The 19,298-nt window shown below is 34.7% G+C and overlaps 1 protein-coding gene across 3 annotated transcripts in view; it reads right to left on the reverse strand.

The window, feature by feature from the left end:
- OCA2 (OCA2 melanosomal transmembrane protein) overlaps positions 1 to 19,298 on the reverse strand; it is a 739,048-nt gene that overhangs the window by 689,249 nt on the left and 30,501 nt on the right. Inside the window, exon 1 of one of the 3 annotated variants that reach the window (XM_053707725.1) lies at positions 6,022 to 6,147. The exons of 1 other annotated variant lie outside the window; for it this stretch is intronic. Coding sequence is in view for 1 of the 2 variants with exons in the window: in XM_053707723.1 (XP_053563698.1) it covers positions 5,993 to 6,010 (18 nt within the window). In the remaining variant the exon portion in view is untranslated. Of the gene's footprint in view, positions 1 to 5,992; positions 6,148 to 19,298 lie in introns of those variants that run through there. One more of the 3 variants, XM_053707723.1, reaches the window with a different exon arrangement.

The following is a 19,298-nucleotide window of genomic DNA, read 5'->3' on the forward strand; positions in this document are numbered from 1 at the left end:
AATATCGGGTTTATCACGGCTGTTTACGCACGTTGGAAGTAGTGATTGTACAAGTTGAAAGTAAATGCAAACGTGAGCGCAATCGTGACTTATACTACAATGATTACTGTAACTTTAGAGCTCTAGTTTACTGTTACGCAAAACTATAAAGTGTCACAAAACACATCAAAAATACATGTAAAAGTACAGTTACACTCATAATAACACCATCTAATAAAAATTATTAAAAAAGAATACTGCACAAAAAGTTGTAAAGGCTCAAAGATCAGTGTTTGGAAAAAAAGGCAGACAAAGGGCTTTAACACAGAGATACATACATATACATATCTAAATATATATATGCATGTATATATATACAGTCATGTGAAAAAGAAAGTACACCCCCTTTGAATTCTATGGTTTTACATATCAGGACAAAATAACAATCATCTTGTCCTTAGCAGGTCTCTTAAAATTAGGTAAATACAACCTCAGATGAACACATGACATATTACACTGTCATGAGTTACTTAACAAAAATAAAGCAAAAATAGAGAAGCCATGTGTAAAAAAAACACCTTATGATTCAATAGCTTGTAGAACCACCTTTAGCAGCAAAAACTTGAAGTAATTGTTTTCTGTACGACAATATCAGTCTCTCACATCGTTGTGGAGGAATTTTGGCCCACTCTTCTTTACAACGTTGCTTCAGTTCATTAAGGTATGTGGCCATTCATTTATGCACAGCTATCTTAAGTTCCAATCACAGCATTTCAATCGGGTTAAGGTCTGCACTTTGACTGGGCCATTGCAACACCTTGATTCTTTTCTTTTTTAACTATTCTGTTGTAGATTTGCTGGTGTGCTTGGGATCATTGTCCTGTTGCATGACCAAGCTTTAGCTGTCGGACAGATGGCCTCACATTTGACTCTAGAATACTTTGGTATACAGAGGAGTTCATGGTCGACTCAATGACTGCAAGGTGTACAGTTCTTGTGGCTGCAAAACAAGCCCAAATTATCACCCCCTCCACTGGTATGAGGTGTTTGTGCTGATATTCTGTGTTTGGTTTTTGCCAAACATAACTCTGTGCATTATGGCCAAACATATACACTTTGGTATCATCTATCCAAAGGACATTGTTCCAGAAGTCTTGTGGTTTGTTCAGATGCAAACTTTTCAAACCTAAGCCGTGCTGTCATGTTCTTTTTAAAGTTCTTCTATAAAAACCATACTTGTTCAGTCTTTTTCTAATTGTATTGTCATGGACTTTAACATTTAACATGGCCTGTAAAGTCTGAGATGTAACTCTTGGGTTTTTGCAAGTATTGCAAGGTCTGAATTCTGGTGAATTTGCTGGGACATCCACTCCTGGGAAGATAGGCAACTGTCTTGAATGTTATCCACTTGTGAATAATCTTTTTCACAGTAGAATGATGGACTTTAATTGTTTGAAAATGGCTTTATAACCTTTCTTAGATTATGGGCAGCAACAATTGCTTCTCGAAGATCAATCCTGATGTCTTTCACCCTTGGCATTGCTCCAGCCCATCAATCTGCTAAAATTTCGGCTATTATAGAGGTGGTCACACTTGCTGGTGATCAGTTAATCAAGGGCATTTGATTAGCGGCACCTGGCTGCTACTTAGCCTATGGAGGCAGTAAGGGTGGAGTTAGTTTTTCACACATGGCTTCTCCATTTTGGCTTTATTTTTGTTAAATAAATCATGACACAGTGTAACATTTCATGTGTTGCTGTTTATCTGAGGTTGTATTTACGTAATTTTAAGACCTGCTAAGGACCAGATAATCGTTATTATGTCCTTAAAACCATAGAATTCAAAGAGGGTGTACTTTCTTTTCCACATTACTGTATGTTTATATGTGTGTACATACTGTATGTATTGATGTATTTATAAATGTATTTACAGACGTATATACACATATAAACACATAAATACATATATAAATATATATATAAGTGCATTGTAGCTTTTTGCAATCAAGTAGATGAAAACATGGAAAAGCATATTTATGCAATATTAATTTTTAATAAAGGTTTTAACTATAGCCTAGATCACAAGTCGTGCACTGACTACAGTGCACGTGCGATAAGGCTTTTCTTTAGGCTCCCTCAAGCATCTTCAGCCTCACTAACTTCACCAGTCCTTATGTTATAAAATAGTATGTAATAACATAAGGACTGGTGAGGTTAGCTAGGCTGAAGATGCTCGAGAGAGCCTAAAGAAAAAACATTTTGCACGTGCGCTGCAGACAGCGTGTGACTTGTAATCTAGGCGTATGTATTTACTGTAAATATTGTATTAATATCATGTAACAAATATAGAATCAGAGACTTTGAAAACATTTTTTAAAAAAATCATGAGTCCGATCAGGAACTGTATCTGTACTAGTCTAGAATCTCCTGTATTCATCATGCATCTCTTGTTGTGAAAAAATTAAAATATGGGAGCATTAAAAATAAAAGATAATAAGACAAATTATTAGAGGCTAGTTTTTATGATCATTTTACAACACAGGCCTGTCAAATTACAGAGCTAAAAACAGTCCATGTCTAGGACCTTCCAAAATCAGGTCAGAGAGGTGTCATCATAAATCACAGTGCAGTTATGAAGAACATTAATTATATAAGAAACATGCTGGGTAAAAAATACAACATTTTGCAGCATGTACAAACTGATATGTAAGATGTCATAGTGTCTATCAGAAATTTACTTACAATACAATGAGCCTGTCAGCTTGCTGGGTAGCAAAACATGATGTAAGTTTATAATGGTGTAGAACTATTCAGAAAGGTAATAACACAATTTTTTTTTTTTTTTTTAAATACAACTTTTCAATTATTGGTTATCATACATAAAGATTTTGTATTTAAATGTGTTTCTCAATCTCATCTCCGGAAACTATATCTAATTTATTCTACTTACTCCATAGTTAGTCATGTATTTATTATTATTATTATTATTATTATTATTATTATTATTATCATTTATTTGTATAGCGCTACAAAATTCCATAGCATGTAGTGTTTACCATATTATCATTTTTTTAAAATAATATTATAAATAATTATATTGTATCTGCCAGTAGATTGTATCCACTCAAATGTAATATTATTAAACACAATTGTATTCCAAAAATTCTAATTTTGAGAACACTAATAACCTTCATCCTAAATAAACTACATACTAAAATGATTTATTTTGTTCATTTTAATATTTTCTAAAATGGGTGGAAAGTGTGCATAGTCATATAAATTTTAGTTCTTATAAAGACACTAATTTACTCTTTTTCAATATTTATTGAAAGAGATCTGCATACACACAATCATCTGTTCCAGTCCAGACCTAAACCATTATTTTATACCATTTTATACCCCTTCCTTAAAGGGATATGAAACGGTGCTCTGTTAGTCAACAATATGTTTCAAAATCAAAATAAACATAAATTGTGTTCTTGAAAAATGAAAACTCAGAAATTGTCAGTGTGAGCCCCTCCCTAGAGCTAGATGAGGGAGCAGACATGCTGAGAACTTGGTCGCATTCTGCCTCTTCTGAGCATGGGCAGAACCTGACTTTATGACTGTCTCTCCAGCTTTCATCTTATAGTAAACCAGCTAATGTTACTCTAGAAGATGTATGTCATCATGCTATTTAGGCCTTACTGTAGAGACTCCAGCACTATTGTAGGATTATGACAGGAAGTAATTGACCTACACAAATGAAGTTTAAAAAAAAAAAAAAGAATAAAACCCTTTAAAATGGTAAAAAATACATATTGTCATTAATTACATTAAGTATAAGCCACTGCTTAGTGTTTTTTTTTTCCAATGATCAGACTTTAATTTACGGATTATTTAAACTTTTTTGTAAGGTGTGCTAAACCAAACTTTGCGGAATTGTATTAAAAAAAAGGAATACTGTCAATCTTCCATTGGTTAGAGGGCCCCACCCAAGCTGTACTCATAACAGTGTATTAAGGTGTATAGTAAGCCAGAAAGTCTCATTCTATAAAAAAAAAAAAAAAAAAAGCAGGAAGGATTCGGCCCATAAAGGCAAAGTATTGTAGTGTTAATAACAAGTCAACATTGAGACACTTTGTAAGGTGGGTACTGGCTAAGCAGAATATGGCCATATTGTGTGACTAAGATCTTAATTTTAATATAAAAGCATAGCTGTTTTTTTGCAGGCAGTTTTTATAGCATTTAAAAATGTTTAGTTTGAGAGGTCGCAAATTTCTGGAGCTCTTGCCTAATCTCATCTAAAAACCTCCTAACACCAGATCTTGACCCACAAATAACTTTTCATATAGTTGGTCTATACACCCCACCTCTATCTGCTAACTGGAGGACGGTATATTTTGCTGTTTGCACGCCAGCTGGGTCCCAAGTTTGGGTAGCCCGCTCAGAAGCACGAGTGACGGCCATATTACTACCCTCGTGGACATATAACTCCTATGGCGGATCTCAGTCAGTTACTCACTGAGATCGGAAGACTTCTAGATCCCCACCATAACAAGCTTGCTGCTTCCCTGGGCGGAGAAGTAGAGAGGGTAGAGAGTGGCAGGACTTTGGCAGAGGTATCTCCGGATCCCGAGGATGTGAAAATCATTTGCGGGGATGTTTTGGGGCCCCGGCATCCCCCGCATATTATGGGACCTGTGTTACCTGGGTCCGTGAGATACTGCGAACACACGGAGAGCTATACTGAACTCATAATACCATGCGTGACCCTGCCGAACCAAATAAATGATGATCTTACCCACCTAAATGCTCTGGTAGTCAAGGGACGAAAAAGGTCTTGAGGGCTCCTGAACCACTCTGGCGATTATAGCACCAGCCGCCATCTTGCCATTCACAGCGTCTCTCTAGTCGTCTTGAAGACAAAGGATATGCAGCCATTACTCTATCCTGTGGGGAGGCAGCGCTTCTTACTTCATTCTCCTCGGCTTTCAATAATTGTGGTAAATGGGAAGCATCTATACCTTTGCTCCAGTAGAATCGGAATAGGCTGATATAACTTTCCAGCATGATCCTCTTTCCTGGCATTGAACTCCGGCGATCTCATCTGGTGTAAAGATTTGGTTTTATTTTATTTTATCCCCCTGACTATTAAAGGGCCATTATACACCCAAAAAAATATAGGCTACTTAAATAAAGCACCAATAGAAGATCAAGTTTGTAATTGACAAGTATTAGCAATTTTGCTGCTAAATCTCCTAAAAATGATTATAAAGTTTGTAATCCTCTCAGTGAATGAGAATACAAACGTAATCTCCACTAGCTTGAGAGCAAGGCTTTTTCTACACTCCCTATCTAGTGTCTTTTACAGCCAGCCCCCATGCTGGGGCTGTCTGTGTAATAGATAAGGCTGTCACAAATCCCCAGCATTTCTCCCTGACTGTTTACAGTGGCACGTATCTCACTCCCCCCTCTGCCCTCCCCGGTAAGCTTTCTGTAGAAACAAGAGGAATATTTCACTCACAGCTCTGTGAAACATGATCCTGAGATGTTTTACAGAGCTGTGTGTGAAATATCAGAGTCAAAAGTAGATTGTGTTTTTATTCCATTCAAACAGCCAATATCTGCATAAGCAATTCACTGGCGATGTCAGCCTTTGATTAGTTTTGAGAATCATTTGTATCTCAAAATTTATGGGATGTTTGCATAATGTATACATCTCTTACAGAAATGTCACTGATATCTTATGTGTATAGCAGATAAATGATGGATTTTACTATCCATTAATGTCAATTAATAACAGACTGTTACCATCAAAGTTTATTCACCCTAAGTAATAGTGGTAGCCAAACAGGGCCGGACTGAGAATAAAAATCAGCCCTAGAAAATTTGGAGATCGTTGAGTCAGTAAAATTTGCACGCCCCATTTTTCTCAAAGGGCATTACTGGGATACTCCTTCCACCAATTTTTATCTGAATTATATTATATGTTTGTATTAAAAGAAAGTGCAAAATTATTGTTATATAGATACCTTATAACCCAATTGCATCCAATAATTACCACTTTAAATTGTAGCTTTCCAGCCCCAGATGCTGCAGCCCACCGGGAAATCTCCTGGTATCCTGGTAGGCCAATCCAGCCATGTAGCCAAATGCTGTTGAAGAAAGTTTCCCCTAAGCCAGCCGTTTCATATTCTGCACCTCGGCAACATCCAGAGCTCCGCCCCCTGCTTTCCAGATAATACAATATGAATATTTATGAGGAGGCAGAAGAGTGGGAGTAGCTGCAGGGGGCAGAGCTCTTGATGTTGCCGAGGTGCAGAGAAACGGCTGGCTTAGGGGAAACTTTCTTCAACAGCATTTGGCTACCACTATTACTTTATGTTAGGGGTAATATGAACCTGATGGCAGCCATCTTGTTCTTCGCAGCCATCTTGTTCCTCGCAGCCATTTTGTAATGAATAGACTTTATTATACTGGGGTATTATGCAGTGAGAATTATATGCATGTTATGAGTTTCTTTAGCTATTCGGCCTTGCCAATGTACCCTGGCCTAATGCCTAGAAGTAAGATAGAATAAGATAATGTAAACAAGAGGCTTCAGACACTCGGTTGTCTCTGCAGATGGTAGTTTGTTATGACTCTGTAAATATTGTTATGAGAAACTCATGTTCCAGTTTTTCCTTGTAAATTGCTCTGTATAACTGTGTAAGATGACGCGGTCCTAACGTGTCATCCCCTTAACCCTGTATGTCACTATAAGAAAGGCTTGCACTGTGCAATAAACAGAATTGGCTTTCGATCATAATGCTGCGTGGTCTGAGTCATTCTAAGGGGCCCTTATCAGATAATCTACATATGCCTCAGGTGGTACACTAGGCCCCAGGCTTTGGCCTGCGCTGACACCCCCCCGTGGGATTATACACCTTACACTTAGGGTGAATAAACTTTGCTGGTAACAGTCTGTTATTAATTGACATTAATGGATAGTAAAATCCATCATTTATCTGCTATACACATAAGATATCAGTGACATTTCTGTAAGAGATGTATACATTATGCAAACATCCCATAAATTGTGAGATACAAATGATTCTCAAAACTAATCAAAGGCTGACATTGCCAGTGAATTGCTTATGCAGATATTGGCTGTTTGAATGGAATAAAAACACAATCTACTTTTGACTCTGATATTTCACACACAGCTCTGTAAAACATTTCAGGATCATGTTTCACAGAGCTGTGAGTGAAATATTCCTCTTGTTTCTACAGAAAGCTTACCGGGGAGGGCAGAGGGGGGAGTGAGATCCGTGCCACTGTAAACAGTCAGGGAGAAACGCTTGGGATTTGTGACAGCCTTATCTATTACACAGACAGCCCCAGCATGGGGGCTGGCTGTAAAAGACACTAGATAGGGAGTGTAGAAAAAGCCTTGCTCTCAAGCTAGTGGAGATTACGTTCGTATTCTCATTCTCTGAGAGGATTACAAACGTTATAATCATTTTTAGGAGATTTAGCAGCAAAATTGCTAATACTTGTCAATTACAAACTTGATCTTCTGTTGGTGCTTTATTTAAGTAGCCTATATTTTTTGGGGTGTATAATGGCCCTTTAAGGTTTATACTCACCTCACATAATGCATAATAATATTTAAGATGGAACATCAGAGTAGGCTACTATAGTTTCTTGTTATGGTCCTCCCTCCTGGCATAGAACTACAAGGATTTAGTGAGGGCCTGTTCTCCTGAATGACAGTCGTTGAACATTTGTTTGCCATATAATATGACTCTCTATCAATTCAGTTACTTTTGTCATAAGCACAGGGATTGCAATTGGTAGCGCTAGATAAAATGTTAATACTATGAATCATGAAGATCAGTAGACTTGAAGTGACATCATAGTATTCATCTTATTGCTGTTATGGAAACCATATAATATTCTATTTAATATCTCATACTTGTATGCATATGAAGTTCCAAGATTTACATATGTAGCTACACTTTATGGTAGCCAAGTTTACAGGGAAATGTTTACAGTTAAAGTCCTATAACTTGGTATAAATTAGGTCTTGTGTTATTTCAGTTTATCTTGAGGGCCATAAATTCAATAATTGTTATTTTCGCCAGCAGGTCCTTACATATAATATTAATATTTCAGCTGAGCTACACAAGCCATGTCTCAGCAAATAGTCTAAATTTTAAGGCTCCACCATGCCAGGCTGGACAATAATCTAGTATCTAACCAATTCTTTTGTATTCTTCCTCTAGTACCCAATTTGTATATAAGTGCAGTGTTGGAGCTCGTTTTCTCTCTTTGTTAAGACATAATAAACCATCTTACCTACCTACCATATGTGAATAATCACCTCCCCCCATATAATGTGCTTCCTGTTGTGGAAGACTAATTAAGCGGTCTATCTCTTTTATACCGCAACTTTAACAATAGTATATTCATTTATATTGCCCAGAACCAGGTGACGTAAGATCCTGCTAACTGTTTTTTTTTTTTTTTTGTTTGTTTTTTTTACCATCTACCATATTACTGTTGGTCTATTGTGTTTTTCTGGACTTCAGTAAGACATCCCTTTATATACTCCTTCTGTTACAGATTATATTTGTTGTCTACCTTGTTACCATATTTCCCTATGTAACTCCTATAATAATATCTAGGCCCAAGAGGTCTTAAAAGCTCTTTAAGGGAAATATCTCTAAGTAAAATGAGAAAATACGAGGTTCATCTTTTAAATACTTAGATGTGTGTGTACAGCACTAGACCAGATTGTTAACATTTTTGTTTATTTTGGATACACTCTGCAAATTGTTGATGTGTTATGATTTATAACCTGCTGATGATAATTGTTTGTTTGCCTTTCTGAGAACCACAATAAAGATTATTAAAAAAAAATGTTTAGTTTATTTGCAAGTGGATGTGCGCCAATACCTCCTGTTTTGTGTAACTGAATGGTCTCATTAGCTGTACTCCCAATGATGATTTTTTTTGTAAGGTGTGATAAACCAAACTTTATTAATCACATAGTTAAAGAAATGCTAGGGACAGAGCACAGATTTGAATGTGCAATTTTAACACTTTAATGGCCCATGGTTGTAAATGTAGAAATTAGCAAAATAGACTTTACCTTTTTTTTCATCTCCCAACATGAATTATTCAACATACTTTTCATGTTGAAAAGTATTGGATCAGATATCAGAAAATCCACACGTGATATATGGATGCATTGAGTACAATTTATCAACTAACTATCGACCACAAAATTGACACATCAAATTTAACAGCCAAAGGGTATTGAAAAACTGTCATTTTTGACATGTTTGTAAGTGTTCTAAGATGATCTGGAATCATTCTATTAGTTTGAGCTTGTGCAATACACTGTGAAATGGCCACATATACCATTTTAGTTGTGGATATGAAGGTAAGGTCTAGATTAATTCAACCTATATTCATTGTATAGTCCATAAGAAGTGGGACAGATAAATAATTTACATATGTATATGTAGAAGATGAGAAAATCTCACCAACTTGAAAAACAAAGTTTTCTCAAAAAATAAATAAAAAATATTACAAATAAAAATGTTCAACTTTTTAAAAGTTTAAAATCATTACTGAGCAACTCATCATACCCATATACAAATGGCATTCAGATAATGACAGACATCATCTGTTAACTGGGTCGTTATGAGAAAATATAGATCAAATGTCATGACAGTTATGAAGTTTCAGTGTTTGACTCAAAAAGATTGTGATGGCTTTGATTAAAAAAATGTAAATAATAATAATAATAAAAATAATATAAAATAAAAATAGTGCCTGTCACGCAAAAGGATGTGGGTTGGTGTGTTTGCATGTGCTGGTTGGCTGATGTTCTAAAATCTTTGTGAGAGTGGCATCGTGAGTATAATTTTTAGGGTTTATTCCCAACCAGCAAAACTTTTAGAGAGCTATCAGACAAAAAATAAACTACAATGGCAATATTAAATTGTTATTTTTATATCCCTTTAACAGAGTCATGCAGAGCTTACTGGCTGATATGTTCTATGCGTATAATACATTTAATGACCTTTAAGGTGCATCAACACATTCCACTAGGAGAACACATCTAATTGTTGATACCTTAAAGGGACACTAAACCCAACTTTTTTCTTTCATGATTCAGATAGAGCATGCAATTTTAAGCAACTTTCTAATTTTCTCCTATTGTCAATTTGTCTTCGTTCTCTTGCTATCTTCATTTAAAAGCAGGAATGTGATGGCCCATTTTTGGTTAAGAACCTGGGTTATGCTTGCTTATTGGTGGGTTATTGTAAACCTCCAGTAAGCAAGCGCTATCCATGGTACTGAACCTAAAATGGGCTGGCTGCTTAGATTTACATTCCTGCTTTTAAAGTAAAGATAGCAAAAGAATGAAGAAAAATTGATAATAGGAGTAAATTAGAAAGTTGCTTAAAATGTCATGCTCTATCTGAATCATGAAAGAAAAAAAAATGGGTTCAGTGTCCCTTTAATTATTATATCACAACTAAAAGAAATACTAACATATGAAATTAGATGGTTCAAAATGTTTGCAGATTTGATTCTCAAGTTTTCATTTTTTTTATCATATTCTCAATAGCTGAAGTATTTTACATTAATGCAAACGTTTTATCTATGTTTCTCTGAATGGCTTATGTTTCTGTAGTTCTATTATGGAGCAAAGTTGTTTAATTTTAACAAATGTCTCCATATGCTTCCCCATAAAATGAATCCCATGGCGTTCTTAGCCATAAGTGTCCTGCTGCTTAGCTCCTGACAGGATTATTTTTCTTTCTGATTTTAACAAACTTACATAACTATAATCCAACTTACATGCTTTATATTTTAGTTAAATGCTCTTGTTTCAATAAATCACATTCCTACACTGGGCTGGTTTAGCATCTGCCTGCAAAACCTGGATTCTTCAGTCACATTTTCGGTTGCCACAAGGAAAATGAAAGGGCTGTGACGTAAATAGTGTTGGCAGGAAGCCTGTCAGGCCTCACTCCTCAGATGACAAGTTGCTGATGAGAGTTTCCAGCAATTACAATCACTATTCTGTTTCACATAACACTATGCTGAATAGGACTTAACCCACAGATGCCCTATGGCCGCAGCACACATTCCCTACCTATGTACAGTTAACACTTGTGGTTATGCTTTTCTATGATAGTTCTTATCTTTTTAACACACTCAGACGTATCCAATCCTCAGAATTGTAATACTCTTAAAGGGACAATGCACTCAGGCAAGCAGCTGGTAATAGGTTAATGTATTTTAACTGCAGTTAAAATAACCTTTTAAATAGGCTGGTTTCAACAGATAAAAATATAGCTATTGGAAACATATTGTATGTGATATAATTTTACAGTATACTGCCCCTTTAATTGTTAAATTAGAGAAAGGTGTCAAAAGAAATAATGAAAATATATTGCAAAGATATTTTAACTGGCATAATTAAACATTTTATCTTACAATCCTAAATTATTTACTCTCCCTTTAAGACTTCAACGTTTTTGGGCATCTTAAAGGGACAGTCTACACCAGAATTTTTATTGTTTTAAAAGATAGATAATCCCTTTATTACCCATTCCCCAGTTTTGGATAACCAAAAAAGTTATATTAATACACTTTTAACCTCTATGATTATCTTGTATCTAAGCCTCTGCAAACTGCCCCCTTATTTCAGTTCTTTTGACAGACTTGCAGTTTAGCCAATCAGTGCCTGCTCCCACATAACTTCACGTGCACGAGCACAGTGTTATCTATATGAAAAACATGAACTAACACCCTGTAGTGGTGAAAAACTGTTAACATGCATTCTGAAAAGAGGTGGCCTTCAAGGTCTAAGAAATTAGCATATGAACCTCCTAGGTTAAGCTTTCAACTAAGAATACCAAGAGAAAAAAGCAAAATTGGTGATAAAAGTAAATTGGAAAATCGTTTTAAATTACATGCTCTATCTGAATCATGAAAGTTTATTTTGGCCTAGACTGCCCCTTTAAGTTACTATCAGTAAAACCTTTTCTTCATACTTTATTTTGATTATATTAGAAACTGTGTTTTGATTCTATATATAGTAAAATACCATTCTTATGGTAAAAAATTACACTATCTAATTCATTAGCGCATGTGATGTTAGCACTAGTGATCCTGCTATGCTGGTCTTGAGTAAATATAGCCTTCGACCCAATCAGCAGTGGTAGTCAAAGAACCAAGTTGTAAGATTGCCCCTACTGAAAATAAATAAATAAATACATTTTTTAAGGGTTAAACACATAGCATTGAAGGCTCGCTAGTGCTTAAATTGCATGCTCTAACAAATTATAGAAGGTTCTTTTTACACTATAATGTCCATTTAATGTTATAAACTTCTAAAGTTTGCTGGTGATTATTTGGGAGTAAATAGAGAATTATAACTAATATAATATAAAAGGTAACAATAATGAAAGGGATGGATAGGAATATAAATGCTTATATTACTCCAACAGCAAAACTAATTTCAAGGTATGCAACAAAAAGTAATTGTTGGAAATTGGTTTAAAAATGGTTCAGAAATTAGAAGACAATTGCCATTTCTTTGCTTTCCTACAACACACACTCATATATAAATGTGTATCTATGTGCACTGTGAAATATCTCCAACAAAATAATAATATATGAACGTTCTATCTAATACATCATAGATGTAATTTAATTTAAGCATTAAATAAAGAGTAAATAAATATAATTTAAAATAATATGCAATTCAATTAACAGTTGAAGTACCAATATGAACACAATCAAATAATAAAAAAAAACAGCAACAAAAATACAAATAGGAAGATAACCACAAATATCTGAAAAATATGTACATATTGTGATGAATGTTAATGCTATAAAGGATCAACTCCATAATTGTATTGCTGGTGCTGGATATGACGAAGCCTTCAAACATTTATTTTTGTCCCTAGAGAGACACCATTTTAAGTGATAATATTGAGGGCAGCTAAATGGCTGCATTGTATGTTATCAAACTTGACTGTTTTTCATAAACTTTATAAAAACTTAATATTGTTTAAATGTAATCTCGCTTCCAGTGGATTATTGCAATTATTCCTAGGTAATACTATTGAAAAAGGCAAAGCCTAGCTATTCGGTTACAATTAATTAAACATTCACTTTTTTTCCATAATCGAGATTAGAAAGTGTTTTTTTTTTTAATGTGTCAACATTAAAGGGATACCAAACCCAACATTTTATTTCATGATTCAGATAGAACATATTTTAAAACAACTTTTCAGTTTACTTTCATTATCAAATTTGCTTTATTCTCTTGATATCCTTTGTTGAAGGAGTAGCAATGTACTACTGGGAGCTAGATAAATACATTGGGTGAGCCAAAAACAAGGAGTATATATGTGCAGCCACCAATTACCAGTAAGCACCCAATAGAGAATCCTACGCCTACCTAGAAATAGTTTTCAACAAAGGATACCAAGAGAATGAAGCAAATTAAAAAGGAGTTGTACACTGCAAAGTTGCTTAAAATTGCATGCTCTATGTGAATCATGAGAGATTCATTTTGACTTTACTTTCCCTTTAAGATATAGCTGTTTTCTATTGATAAATTTAGAGCTATTGATAACCTAGAACGCTCCATTCTTGTCTTGGTACATTGATTCCAATGAATCATTTTTTACTTGAAAAATAATCTTTCTAGCTCAGCTGTATGACCTAAATTAAAACATATTTATTAATACCAAACTGAATACATTTAGGATAGGAAGAGCATAATTATTGCCTGCTATGTCTTGATTACCAAAGCTCTTATGTGGAACTATAACTGAACCAAATTATTTGTTAGTTTATCATCAACAATGCACACCATTTCTTTCTTTACCGTGATATCTCTTTAATGAAAGCAATTATCATCACATTCTTTTTTTTCACTTTCCATAGTAAATCAGAACTACATTGCATTCATCAGCACTTGCAGTCATGTGATTAGAGATTGTGTAAATGAAGCAATTTGCTTGTGTTCATATATTCATGTTTGAACTCATTAAATTTTAAATTTTCACTGCTAGAGATGACTGCAAATTTAATAGGGCCAGAGTTTTCTGCAGTAATGAGCTAATCACCAAGTGTCTTCTCTATGAAACATGCAGAACCAAAGTATTTTAGCTCTCCCTGCATTGTCAGTAACAGATATTTACAGAGCAACCACTTTACTTTTCAGGGTTATTTATTGTTTATGTATTTATTTTAAATTTAAAGGAGCATACAATTTGATGAATGTTCTAAAATAATATCCACTAAAACAAAATCCAAGGCTTGTTTGGTCATAAAGCCAAACTCATAGATATCCCAGACATTTACAAATATATTTCTGTTAATAAAATTGTACCCATAATCACTACCTTTCAACTTTAAATAATAAACCCCTCTATGTGTTTACTTTCAACACTGTAACAAGAAGCCTGGCTTGTTTTATACAAATAGATTTTATAGAATTACTTTAAACAATGGCTTTAGTCATGAAATTGTTTCCACTTTGTTATGGATGTGTATCAACAGTTTCCATGGTATAGCACCAGCTATTACTTTCTATGAGAGGCTCTACACCTTAGTACTTTGTGCAGCTGTTAATTATGGTTCTTTTCCCTATGACCCTTTTAATATGGCTTAAAGGGACAGTCTAGTCAAAATTAGGGCATGCAATTTTTTTTTATTTATTTATTTATAATTCAACAGTATAACAAGATTATCAAAAACAATAACAACACAAGTAATTAATATAGCAATGAATTACAAAGAAATCGAGTTTTTCTGTTCCATTGACGTCATGGATTTGCTAGTAAAAATAATACATTGATTTTTCTCTTAACAACATTTCTAATACTTGTCTCAATCCAGACAATCTCCTCTTGTTGGATTCTTATACTGTTGACTGTTTTATTGAATTTTAAACAACTTTCCAATTTACTTCTATTATCTAATTTGCTCAATTCTTTAGATATCCTTTGTTGAAGAAATAGCAATGCACATGTGTGAGCCAATCAAACAAGGCCTTCATGTGCAGCAACCAATCATCAGCTACTGAGCATATCTAGATATGCTTTTCAGCAACTGATATCAAAAGAATGAAGCAAATTAGATAATAGAAGTAAATTAGAAAGTTGTTTAAAATGACATGCTCTTTCTAAATCACGAAAGAAAGAAAAAATTGGGTTTCATATCCCTTTAAAGTCCTAAAACAGCCTATATCTTAAATAGGACAAATAAGAATCAATTATTCTCTACATTGATAATACCTCTGTATTAACACAAGAAAATGACCCCAAATCCCAACAACTTCCCCACTATTAATTGTAATCATTATCTAGCCTCATTTGGGTGGCAGAGCCATAACATGTACCTGTATCTCTTAAAGGGACAGTCTACTAAAAATGTTTTATTGTTTAAAAAGATAGATAACACCTATAATACCCAATCCCCAGGTTTGCACAACCAACATTGTTATATTAATATAAACCTTTAAACTTCTAAATCTCTGTGTGCTTCTAAGACCTTACAAGACACCTTTATCTAAGTGCATTTTATTAGCTTTTCACAGAAGGACAGTGCTGGTTATTACATGTGTGTCATATAGATAATATTTTGCTCACTTCTGTGGAGTTATGAATAAGGCAGCACTGATTAGCTATTATGCAAGTCTGTAAATAGCACTGAGATCAGGGGGCAGTTTGCAGCGGATTAAATACAAGGTAATCGCAGAGGTAAAAAGTGTATTAATATAACCGTGCTGGTTATGCAAAACTGGGGAATGGGTAAAAAAAAAAAAGGATTATCTATCTTTTTAATTTAAAATTCTGGAGTAGTCTGTCCCTTTAAAGGACCACTAAACAAAATAAAATAAGGCAATGCAAAACACTTATGGGATGGTTCTCTTTAGCTCTCTGGGATGGTGAAATTCTGTGTATACTGCATTTTTGTAAAGGAAGGAGATGCACACATTACAAAAGTGCACAATTAAATTCATAATTTAAAAATCATCAAAAATCATAACTAAATTCTTCACCAAAGTTCATATTTTATCAAAAATGTAAAATTTGCATGTAAATTACACAGAAATAAATCATATTAAATGTGCATAGTGTAAATCTAATTTAAGTACACTGGATGAGCAAAAAATAAAACTTAGAAATTTGTACTTCTAAGTACAACATACAAATGGGCTGAACATGGTGTTCCATGGGCTTATATGATATTGTCTCTATAATCCCAGCGTAATTCTGCTAAGATTTTTGCACTGCAGATCTCACTTCTTTTTCTCACCAGTTAGAAGGTGACAAGTTTTTCTCAAAACACTCAAAATACTTATAACCCTAATAGAAAAAAACATGCATACGATAAAAAAAGCGATTGCTATACACAGAAAGCAACATAATGTGATTTATATTGGCTGCAGGATGTTATTTTTAAAGTGCCCCCCTGTTCCCTGCTGTCCTTTTCCAGTGAGCTCCATTACTTTATATAGGAGTCATCTCACCACTCCCAAGGATTACCCCTTTTTTTACAATAATTCCACCATGGCAGCCCCTGCGAGGGTCAGTGTGAAAAACCACATCTGATCTGGAGAGATTTAGAGAATCGTCCCCTTAGTTTGAATTTCAAATGAGTAGTAGATTTTTTCTGACAAATTTCAAAAGTAATTTCATTTTCCTTTCCACTGCATCATGTTACAGCCATTAGCCAATCACAAATTACATATATATATATATATATATATATATATATATATATATATATATATATATATATATAAATTCTGTGAATTCTTCCACATGCTCAGTAGAAGCTGGTACCTCAGAAAGTGTGTATATAAACAGATTGTGTACATTTACATAATGGAAGTGAATCGGAAAGTTGCTTAAAATGTTGTGCTCTATCTGAACCATGAAAGTTTAAATTTGACTTTAGTGATCCTTTAACCTTCACCCATACAATCTTCATCTTAGGTGTACCTTAAATCTAAATCCCCCTAAATGCTACCCTCCAAAAAAAGTTAACTCCATGCCGTGCATGTTTCCCTAATTGCATTTCCCATTACACTCTTCCCCTATTTAAACCATTATATTGAATATTATTTTTATTTTTTTTATTTTGTGGGATTTAGGTTGTGGGGGTGAGATGAGAGGATCACATGTGGGGTTCAGATTCTAGGGGTTTATATCAGAAATCATGTGGATTCTGTAGAGTTAAGGGGTATTTAGTAAGGAGGATCCTTTGATGTTGGGGAGACAACATGAGGAGTTGCGGTGCTGTGTATTAAAGGGACAGTCTACACCAGAATTTTTATTGTTTTAAAAGATAGATAATCCCTTTATTACCCATTTCCCAGTTTTGCATAACCAACACAGTTATATTAATACACTTTTAACCTCTGTGATTATCTTGTATCTAAGCCTCTGCAAACTGCCCCTTTTTTCAGTTCTTTTGACAGACTTGCAGTCTAGCCAATCAGTGCCTGCTCCCAGATAACTTCACGTGCATGAGCACAGTGTTATCTATATGAAATATGAGAACTAACACCCTCTAGTGGTGAAAAACTGTTAAAATGCAATCTGAAAGAGGTGGGCTTCAAGGTCTAAGAAATTAGCATATGAACCTCCTAGGTTAAGCTTTCAACTAAGAATAACAAGAGAGCAAAGCAAAATTGGTGATAAAAGTAAATTGGAAAATTGTTTAAAATTACATGCTCTATCTGAATCATGAAAGTTTATTTTGGCCTAGACTGTCCCTTTAAGAAGGTTTGCCAGGGATGGGAATACATAGAGTGTAATATCTTGTGTGTATGAAATAGCATTGATTGGGAAACATGATTTGTGCAGTTGGGCCAGGCTAGCAGGGCTAGGTCAAGATTGGGGTTAATAATGATTTTGGGGTTAGTACCACACACCATAAAGGTTTATTAAGATGGAAACAGTCTCATTTAGAAATATTTGCAGGTTCAGGGTGGAGGTGTATGTCAGCCATGGTTAGGGTTTGTTGCTGGAGGTAAACATTAATAAAAAGCATTGATTTTAAAGGGACAGTCAACACAAAAATTGCTATTGTTTAAAAAGATAGATATTGCCTTTACTACCCATTCCCCAGCTTTGCACAACCAACATGGTTATGTTAACATACTTTATAACCTTTAAACCTCTAAATTTCTGCCTGTTTCTAAATCCTAAGACAGCCCGATGATCACATGTTTTTGTATTTGCTTTTCACATCAGGGGAAGCTAGTTCATGTGAGCCATAAAGATAACATTGTGCTGACGTCTGTGTATTCTAACAACACAGCACTAATTGGCTTAAATGCAAGTCAATAGATAAAGTCATGTGATCAGGGGGCAGTCAGAATATGCTTAGATACAAGGTAATCACAGAGGTAAAAAACATAATTTATGTAAGAACTTACCTGATAAATTCATTTCTTTCATATTGGCAAGAGTCCATGAGCTAGTGACATATGGGATATACAATCTTACCTGGAGGGGCAAAGTTTCCCAAACCTCAAAATGCCTATAAATACACCCCTCACCACACCCACAATTCAGTTTAACGAATAGCCAAGCAGTGGGGTGATAAAGAAAGGAGTAGAAAGCATCAACAAAGGAAATTTGGAAATAATTGTGCTTTATACAAAAAATCATAACCACCATAAAAAGGGTGGGCCTCATGGACTCTTGCTAATATGAAAGAAATGAATTTATCAGGTAAGTTCTTACATAAATTATGTTTTATTTCATGTAATTGGCAAGAGTCCATGAGCTAGTGACATATGGGATATCAATACCCAAGATGTGGAGTCTTCCACTCAAGAGTCACTAGAGAGGGAGGGAATAAAATAAAAACAGCCATATTCCGCTGAAAAAATAATCCACAACCCAAAAAATAAGTTTATTTTCACTTTGAAAGAAAAAAACTTAAATCAAAAAGCAGAAGAATCAAACTGAAACAGCTGCCTGAAGAACTTTTCTACCAAAAACTGCTTCTGAAGAAGCAAATACATCAAAATGGTAGAATTTAGTAAATGTATGCAAAGAGGACCAAGTGGCTGCTTTGCAAATCTGATCAACTGAAGCTTCATTCTTAAAAGCCCATGAAGTGGAGACTGATCTAGTAGAATGAGCTGAAATTCTCTGAGGCGGGGTTTGACCCGACTCCAAATAAGCTTGATGAATCAAAAGTTTCAACCAAGAAGCCAAGGAAATAGCAGAAGCTTTCTGATCTTTCTTAGGACCAGAAAATAAAACAAATAGACTGGAAGTCTTCCTG

This window comes from Bombina bombina, chromosome 3 (genome assembly GCF_027579735.1).
Source record: "Bombina bombina isolate aBomBom1 chromosome 3, aBomBom1.pri, whole genome shotgun sequence".
NCBI classification, from domain to species: domain Eukaryota; kingdom Metazoa; phylum Chordata; class Amphibia; order Anura; family Bombinatoridae; genus Bombina; species Bombina bombina.